General features: G+C 46.9%; 1 protein-coding gene across 1 annotated transcript; it reads right to left on the bottom strand.

Moving 5' to 3' along the window:
* Positions 1-790: 790 nt before the first annotated feature.
* F3 (coagulation factor III, tissue factor) lies at positions 791-8859 on the bottom strand. The gene is made up of 6 exons (XM_080915665.1): positions 8679-8859; positions 7488-7593; positions 3384-3601; positions 2726-2904; positions 1865-2024; positions 791-1690 (listed from the first exon to the last, which is right to left on the bottom strand). Exons 1-6 carry the CDS (start codon positions 8764-8766, stop codon positions 1557-1559), a joined length of 885 nt encoding a protein of 294 aa, XP_080771791.1. The 5' UTR covers positions 8767-8859; the 3' UTR covers positions 791-1556.
* Positions 8860-9337: the final 478 nt, after the last annotated feature.

The raw sequence follows: 9337 nt of genomic DNA, 5'->3' as shown, positions 1-9337 counted from the left end.
AAAACCAACCAGTTAAGAGGGCCACTGGCAACTCCCAGGCTCCTGCAGAGGGAACTTAGAGCAACGTCGTATTCTTTCTGTACAGCGAAGATTCTGCTGCATCTGAAGGACTCGCTCAGTTTCTTCCTTTTGGAAGTCACCGAGTCAACTCAGCATGACCAAGTCCTTGTGCTTTTGCCTACGTGAGGTCTAACTTGATCCTTCTAATGCTGTCAACAAAAACAATCAAAGGCAGGCCTCTTTTTCTTTGAGCCTCCTCCACAATTCGAGAGAGTGAGTCTGGGGAGAAACTACTAGATGACAGCATTTTCTTCTTCCTCCGTAAGATTACATCCCCGCCCTGAGGCTTCTGGTCTCTCTCGGGCTAGTCTTGTCAGGCTTGCCCACGTGACTTGTTTGGCCACGTGAACCAAAGTATGGAGCAGAAGTGTTAAGACTATGGTTTTGAATGAGTCCAATGGTCAAAGGACAGGGGTTACATGGGACGGAAGGTGCAGCAGCCTGGGCTTTTTGTTGTTTGGTTTTTTTTTTTTTTTTTTTTTTTTTTTTTTTGCTTTTTGGGGGTGTGTTTGCATGTGTGTATGTGTGCTTGTGTATCTGTTCACCTTTGCTCGAATCCAGTAGAGACTTCTGCTTTGTTTATGATCTACCACCTACCAACACTCACAGACATGCTGTGTAAGTCAGAAGTATATACTATAAGCCACTAAGATCGATAGGGTCGATTGATACAGCAACAGTCACCTAATGCGAAAACCAAGGAGTAAATAATAAAAGGAAGATATAAATGTGGTTGCCTCAATTCCCAATCACCTTTATTTATATAAAAGTATATTAAATAAATTATCTCAATATATACAAATAGAAGCTATATAAATAGAAAAATCCCATATACAAAACCTTTAAAATTTATATAAATATATACGATGTTAACCATAAACATTTAAAGTACCTTAAATCATAAAACTATATGTAGTTTCTTTGTATAGTCTTATAAAAATAGAGTTGGCTGTCAAATGTTTAATCCCCGTCATTGTCAGTTAAAGTGCTAAATTGTAATAAAGTACAAATCACAAAGATGCCCCAAGCAGAAATATCCTGCACTTAACACATTTATGAGAAAGTTTGTCAATCGCTTTGAACTTCCAAAAGTACCTAGTAGAGGGAAAAAAACCCAAATACCGCTTTACAAAAGTACAACCGTTGGAAAAGCCCACCCGGTTCCCACTTTACTGTTCTACAGCCTAGGAAGTCAGACTCCCCAAAACTCCACCCAGGTTCCAGGAAAGGCGTCTGTCCACTGGCTTTGCCTGAGTGTACAATACACAGTCTAAAGCCCCTTGTGCAAAGGGCGCTGTAGTGTTAACCAGTTTGTACCGTTCAGTGCTTTCTAAAGTAGCAAATGCTAGTGTGCAATGAAAGCGTTAGCTGGGTACCAGGCAGAGAGCCTTTCTGAACTGGGCGCCAAGCTCTACGCTGCACATCCTCCGTTCCCATCAGAGGTCTCGGCAGCAGTGCCAGGCAGGTAGTGTGCGAGTTAGCGGCTTCAGCCTCCTCTATGCCAAGCGAGATGGGGTGTTCTTCCTTTTCTGCTCTGCTCTGCTCTTTCTGCGCTTGCACAGGGAGATGGACAGGAGGATGATAAAGATGGTGACCAGGAACACCACTGCTCCCACAATGATGAGTGTTTCTGAAAAGCAAAGCAAACAAACAATCAAAGGCAAAGTCAGCTTGGAGGCTCACATCCCACTTGCCCTAAGACACCCCAAGCTCATTTCTGAATGTTTGAACCGAAGAGGTGCATGTTGGGTCTGATTTGGGGGCAGCCGAACCTCCCAGGGCACTGACGGCTGTGGCCACTCACCTCCCACGATACTTTTCCATTGCTCGGTGCACACAGTAATGCTTTCTGGACTCTTTTGGTTATTTTTCCTGGAGAAAATCACGGCTTGTACAAAAAAGCAGTAGCTTACCCCTTCTTCCACGTCAATCAAGAATTCATTAGTGTTTGTAGTGTTTGTTTTCTGTGAAAAGACAGAGTTCTTAAGTCACCAAGGAAGGCAAAACCAGGCTCTAAGTCTATGCAGACATAGGTCACTGACGCATGAAGGATTAGAAGTCACTTGGCTAATTGGTGACCCCTGATGACTGCTCAGGAGCCCTTTGCCAAGGCTGAAAAGACAGGTACACCCAGCCCAGTTCAGCCCCCTTCTTTTCTGTAGGAAAAGAGAATCATCAAAGAAGGTATACATTTAGGGGCTGGGGATGTAACTCAGTGGTAGAGAACTTGTCTAGTATACAAAGCCCTGGGTAACAATCCCCAGCATCTCAAAGCAGCATGCACACTTATGTGCACGCACACACACACACACACACACACACGAACAGGCACACATGCACAAACTCTCATGCACACATGCAGGAGCTTTTGCACATATGTATTCATGCACACAAGCAAACATGGAAATTAGTTTATAAGTCATTTCCATGCCCCCTGGGGTCTCCAGTATGAAGATGTGGGAGAGGACGGTCTGGTCTAGCTCCTTGATTGTGTGACTGGAATCTCTGAAAGGCAACTAGCTCATCAGTGACAGGAGAAGGAGGATCTGTTGGGCACACCACTATATCAACCCCTATTCCTTCATAGATGAAACAAGCATGCTGTGGAGAATCAGGGATCTCTTAAAAAAAAAAAGAGCATAAAAATAAATGAAAAATCTCTTACCCGTCCTGTGCTTGAGCCTTTCCGATAAGTAAGTATGTAACCCAAGTCCTTGCCAAAAACTTGACGCAGGGTAAGGAATGAACTATTCTTTATCACTAATGTTGGTGAATCTTTTACAACCACGTTCAGTTTTTTACCATCTTGTTCAAACTGCTGAATTATTGGCTGTCCGAGTTTTGCTGAAACAGAAAAAAAAAAAAAATTACCTTGCTTAGAAATTAGAATCAATACAGAGAAACGATCACTTGGTTGTCATAATCAACAACTCGTCCATTGCTCAAACAGAACATCTGTACGGAAGCCGCTCCAGCAGCAAGAGTGATGGTGGTCCTGGAGCTGAGTCATCTGTAGAAACTGGCAGCAGACTGGAGAAAGTTAGTGATGGCACAGCGACCAGGACACAAGTTCACGCTCTGTGACCCTCCTGCCCATCTGCAGAGAGGGGGACACTTACAAGATGCCTCTCCCTGTCCCGTGTGTGTGTGTGTGTGTGTGTGTGTGAGAGAGAGAGAGAGAGAGAGAGAGACAGAGACAGAGACAGAGAGACAGAGAGACAGAGAGACAGAGACAGATCTAATGGCTAGTAGCAGGTCACAAGGCACACCCCTATACAGAAGTCTAGACCAAGAGTGAAGGCATTACAAAGCAAGCTACTTACTGTCTCGGTAAGGTAAAAACTTTGGGGCATTTGTAAATGGTGGCTCCTCCCCATGGATCACGAGTGATGACTCCTTTCCATGAGCTGAGTTCCTCTGTGAGACGGATAGGACCTTCGCTTCATAGGTCCAGTTCACATCCTTTATAATCTCGGCTGTGAGGTCACACTCGGTGTCTGTGGTTAAGGCACATTTGTATTTCCAGTTTCCAGATTTATCGCTAAAGGAAGGAGAAAAATAAAGGAGAGGTTAGGGGCCATGCCCCACAGGATGGATGCCCCTACTGGAGTGCTCTGCACTGCCAGTTGGGAAACCTGAAGAGGCATTTCCCGTCCTGAGCATTTAAAGCACGAAATGCAAGTTCACCCAGCACCCTGGTTGGCTCTGCTGGACTCCTTTTACTTTGCATGTATGTGAGCACGGAAGGCCAGAGGCTCTAAACAACTCACAGTCTCACACTAATCAGTGGTAGAGCTGGGGTTGCTCGCCTTTGCTATACCCTGTGCTAGCCTTAACTACGAGATGAGAACACACAACCTAAGATCAGAGGGATACAATACAGCCAGCACCCGTCTAACACAGTCTGACCTCCGAGGGCAAACGTCAGATCTTTTCGTAAGGCACCATCAGAGAGAAAGCAACTTGAAACCCTTCTGCTGAAAATAAAATTCTTCGAAAGGACAGAAATGTCTGTTAGCCAAGCACCACCACATGTCGCCCCATGCACTCCCATCAAATGAACACCAGGAGTGTTCTGAGGTCCATATCATCCTGGTAGACAGACCTCAGCCCTGGAGCCAAGTTCCAGAGCTCTGCTCCTTATAACCCTACCTGCCACCCCAGCCTTACTACCACAAAACTCTGAACATGTGGGCTCTCTTTGGACCAAGAGTTCTGGCTCTCATCTTTCTGCCAAGCAGTGGGGCTTCTGTCTTTGCTGAGTATGAGACTTCTCCTTCAGGGTGAATGCACACTTCCCATGATCACACACACTAAAAAGAATCCAGCACCTCCTTAGATAACAGCAAATGAGTTAACACGGACAAAGGGCCCAGCAGACTATCTGGTTGACTAACCGTATATGACGGTCACGACAAAATAGAATTATGTCTACTATTGGCAGACCTTATTATTCAACATTAGATATAGGATGTGATAAAAACATTGATCAGGGGAGTCACAGATAGATACAATCACCTAAATCTACACAGAAGAGTCACAAATGTGGATTCCCCGAAGCTCTTAATAACCCATACTGAAAGAATCCGAGTACTTCCTTTGTTCTCAAACTTGCAAACTAACATTAAAATTGGAATATTTTAGCTCCTTGTACTTTCTAAATGTTCTTCTATGATAAGTATTGAGAGACTACTTGGATCCAGAATGACCAAAATGCACCTTGATTACATCTTTTATATCAAGAAGCCGATGGCACCTTAATGGTTTCTTTCCATCAATATGACAAGCAGGTCGCTCGGTGGCTAGGTCCTGGGTGCAGTCACATGTTTGATGCAGTGTTTTGTTTCACCCAGCTCACAAGTGGGGCCATGTGCTCTCTGGAAAAAATTTAGGACAGGTGCCTACATCACCGTGTGACAACGGCTGAATGAGGAAGATGGTTCTCCAGTGAGGTCCTCTGGGTGTTGCTAAGAGCACAAACCACTTTAAAAGTCTTCAAGATTCCTCTAGGTTAGTGGAAAACTCCCCATATTTGGAAATAAAAGTTTCCCCCCAATTTACTGAGGAGTCCCAACAGAAAACAAACATTTGATAATTGAGTTAGAGACCATGTCTGGAAGCTTCTAAATTAAGCTTTGGAATTCAACACCCACTATGGACGGGACGGCACAAGTCATGGCATAGTGCTAAGGCTGAGCCTCTGATGCTTCTCCATACTGTTAATAGTCAGCCAAGGGGCTTGGGTCCCACAAAGCTTCTCTTTGGCCAGGCTCCAGCAGCATGGCTGGGCATGGGGGACAGGGTCCCCTGGATAAGGTGCTGCCTCCTTGGGGGAGAATAAAGGAGATTCAGGAGAAGTGATGAGCAAGGTTTTCCCTCCTCCCAGAAAAGGGCCTCGCAGCAGACTGGCAGAATGCAGACGTGGCACACCTTGGTTCCGGGTAGCCTGGGCATGCATTGCCAGCAGTCACTGTGAGCCCCTGGCTTTCCAGAGTAACTGTCTCATCTAGCAAAGTGACTGCTATGACACCCTTAGCCCTGGGAAGGGTGAAGGCTAGCAAGGACCTGAACAAGGTGGACCCAACCAGTGAGACACCCAAGTCTGCAGCTGTCCCCAAGCCTGGGCACTGATGTTTGCAGATCTCAGTGATGAACACTGTAAAAACACCGGAACTTAGAGCTAATAAAGGCTCCTATTTTAAAAATCGAGACAACCCAAGATATATTCCCAATGCTCTTCCAATTAATTAACAAGATATTAGAAAGTAACCATTTTGCTGAAAATCTAATCTTCATATCTAGAAGGAAAGGCCTTCCTAAGGTAAATGTTGGGTCTGTATAAGATAAATTAATTACTTTATAGCTCTCAGCTGTTCGATATGAAATGGCAAGGTTTGAACTTTAAGTCAGGGTCTCATCATATAGACCCTAGAGTTGGCCTTGAACTCATAATTCTCCTGCATCATATGACCAAGCTGTACAGGGATTACGGGGTACAATCATTACCAGTTCAACTAAACTGGAAGGAGAGGGGACATGGGTTACGGATGGGGCCCAAGGCTTTATACATGATAGACTAGAACTCTACTACTGAACTGCATCACCAGGCTTTGAACAGGTAAGTTTGACTATGGTGGTAATTATAGATTATGAAATTTATCTCTATACAGCTCTGTATAGCTATACATGCACACATTCATGCATGCACACACATAAATCCTCTCCCCTTTTGGTTTGGCGATAGTCATCATGAAGTTCATTTTGAAAAACAAGAAAGTCATTTAAAAGACCCATATCTGAGAGTTTCATCCTAGTACTGCATAAGGCTTAAAACAAGCGAAAATGGGAAAAGGAAGGGTTAAAGCATGATGGCCTTTTGCCAACACTACTCTTGTGTCCACACCAGGCAGGTTTCTCACGTTCCTGAGCCACCTCCTAGAATCTATCAGAAACCAAAAGCTTGCCAAGAATAAAAATCATCAAGGGAAGGCATCCGGCACACCCTGGTTACTGAGATTAAAAGCGTTGGTTGCTTGTTCCCGAGAGCTGTCAATCAGTGAACAGGTCTGAATGAGCCAAACAGCCATAGTCAGCAAAGGATGCAGACGACTTCTCCAGTGTTTTCTAAGCAGCTCAGTGATTCAGGAAGTTGGCCTCCACCGAGATCATGTGTACAACTAAATTCTAAATCACAGCATCTATAGATTAATGAATCAAGCACTGCTTCAGGGCAGTGTAGACACTGGAATTCCTCCTACCTCTCCCTGACATGCCAGCAGCAGCTCAGTCTAGACAGCTCATAACCAGAAAAGGGCTTTGGTGCTTGAAGAGACTAGCTGCCGTTGATCCTAACGCACACTATAAATGCCTGCCTAAGTGGGCTCACCTCTCTACAGCTTATATCACTTATTAATTTTCCTATAATTACCCTCAAAGAACTAGACATTATGTCATGTATGTATGTGTGTATTTAGATACACGGTCCCCTGTATTGCAGGATGGCCTGGAATTCCCTATGTATGGCTAAGAGTGACTAAATTTCTAATTCTACTTCTTCCCGAGCGACACAGTGACCACCACGGCAATTCGATGCTGGGTTCAGGATCTAAACCAGGGATTTAGGTGAGCTTGGTCAGCACTCAAGGGACAGAGTACACAGAGTATGTGCTGGCGGACACACACACACACACACACACACACACACACACACACACACCACACCACACACGATTCCTGTCATATCAGTTTAAAGTATGGAAATGTCTCCATCTGATGGAACATGATCAGAGCCAGCAAATTACCATGAGAACTCTACTGTTTGGTCAACAGCCCCATCCAACAATCGGCTTCAAAGAGTCTGTATTAGTGCACCAGAGCTAGAAGAGCAAAACCGTCAGCTCTCTTGTGTTGTTTCTAACCTGGCTTACCTTATCTGAACAGCGTAGGTATAATTGGTGGGTTTGGGTTGCCACTCCAAAATTGTCTTGAAATTAGTTGATACCCAAGTTAAGTTAAACGCCTTCTCTGGAATGCCTACAAATGGACACAAAGATGTATAATTGCGTGCACTTCCGTGTTCTCCACCTTGTGCTAACATCTAAAACACTTTCCTAGCCTCCGCCATCAAAGGGAGCTCATTTTTTGTTGTTAGTCACAAAAACATTGCTAACTTGTAAAGAACAGGGGGTGTGCTCCCCCCCCACCCCAATCCACACGGCAATCCGTGGAAACAGCTGAAGATCCTGAAGTTCTTTAAACTATTCAAGGGAAAGCCCACTTTAACACGGCAGGGAAGGAGAGCCCAAGGTGTCAGAGTCCCAGACTCTTCTGAAGCAGTCCAGCTCAAGGAGCAGCGGCTGCAAGGAAGGGTTTGACTAAGTTCAAAACAGGGATCATCCCACACACAACGTGACAGTCAGAAATGCACATAAAAGGGAAAAGTCTAACCTGACCTTTCCAATTGTAACCTAAAATATCTTTACACTGAAATCCTCACGCAGAGCAAGGCAGATGAGCGGCCCACGTGGCACCTGTCACATGGTATGATGCTATTCCATTAAAATGCTGTTATCAACGTCTCTTTTTTGCAAGTTCCCAGGTTTCAGCCTCTGCCTCACCCCAACATTGGGTAGTTGTGGGTTTGCACGCTGTCTGGCCTGAGTTTACAATAGCGTTGCTTCTATCAGGTCTAAACCAAAGGCCACAAGAACACCTATTTACCACGGGAAGACGCACACCTTGTCAAAGATAATATGCAAGCCACGCAAAACACGCCGACTTTGGCAAAGGCGGGCCCATGAGCCCGCCACCTTCAAGGGCCCAACATCCTAGGAAGCTCTCCCCTTAAGAGTTAAAGCTGGAAACCCAGTGTATCTTATGCAACCACGGTGGACGCATAAAGCAAGCATCTTCAGCGAAGACAATAGCCGGGAGTCCGGGTACCAACTACCTTCCCTTCCTGAGTTCATTCAAACCCTAGGGGCAAGCGCAGCCGAATTCACAAGTACAGGGGGACTTGGGGTCCCCACAGAACCAGAGCAGCCCTCCAACCAGCCAGATCCATCCTCTGTCTCACGCGGGCGGAGCGCCCCGGGCTCCCCGGGACCGGTGCCACTCACCTGCACCGGCGGCCACCTGGAGGAGGAGGCAGCCGAGAAAGGTGGGCGCGAGGGCCGCTAGGAGGCGCGGGCGCACCGGGATCGCCATGTCCAAGGGCCGGTGGCGAGGTCGCGGGGCTTCGGTGGCGGCGCGGAGGCTACGCTGCAGGAGCGATCAGAGGGAGCGGGTGATGGGCACGGGCTGTACCCAGGCTGCCGGGGTCCGCGTGGGGCGCGTTTATAAAGGGCCGCGCCAGCACCGGTTTCTCTCTACCCGGCACCGCCTCCGCCGAGGCTCGCGACTCCCCGCCCCCCGGCCCCGGTCACTCGCTTTCGCGGTGGGCGGCTCCTAGTCATTCCACACCCCTGCCCCGCCCACTCCCCCTCCCGTAGGAAACTCCGAGACCCCGAAAGGGGTGACTCAGCCGTGATTCAATAGCGCCGCCCGCCGAGCACCGAGCTGCCCCTTCGGCGCAGGCGGATCCAGGTACTGAGGAGACCCAGGCTCCCAGTCTGATCCTTGGATGAGCAGCCTGCGTGGCTTGCTGCGGAGAAAGGAGTCACGTTGGAGGAACCTAAGTTGAAAGTCAAGGGAGCCTTGCTTTTCCTTTGCTTTCGATGTACGCTAAGCCCCCAAGCAGAGGATGTATCAAAACTCCTGGACTACCCTGGTAGCCGAG

This window comes from Micromys minutus (assembly GCF_963924665.1).
Source record: "Micromys minutus genome assembly, chromosome: 4".
Lineage (NCBI taxonomy): Eukaryota > Metazoa > Chordata > Mammalia > Rodentia > Muridae > Micromys > Micromys minutus.
Note: the sequence above shows the minus strand (reverse complement) of the source record. Positions and strands in the feature narration are given on the sequence as shown.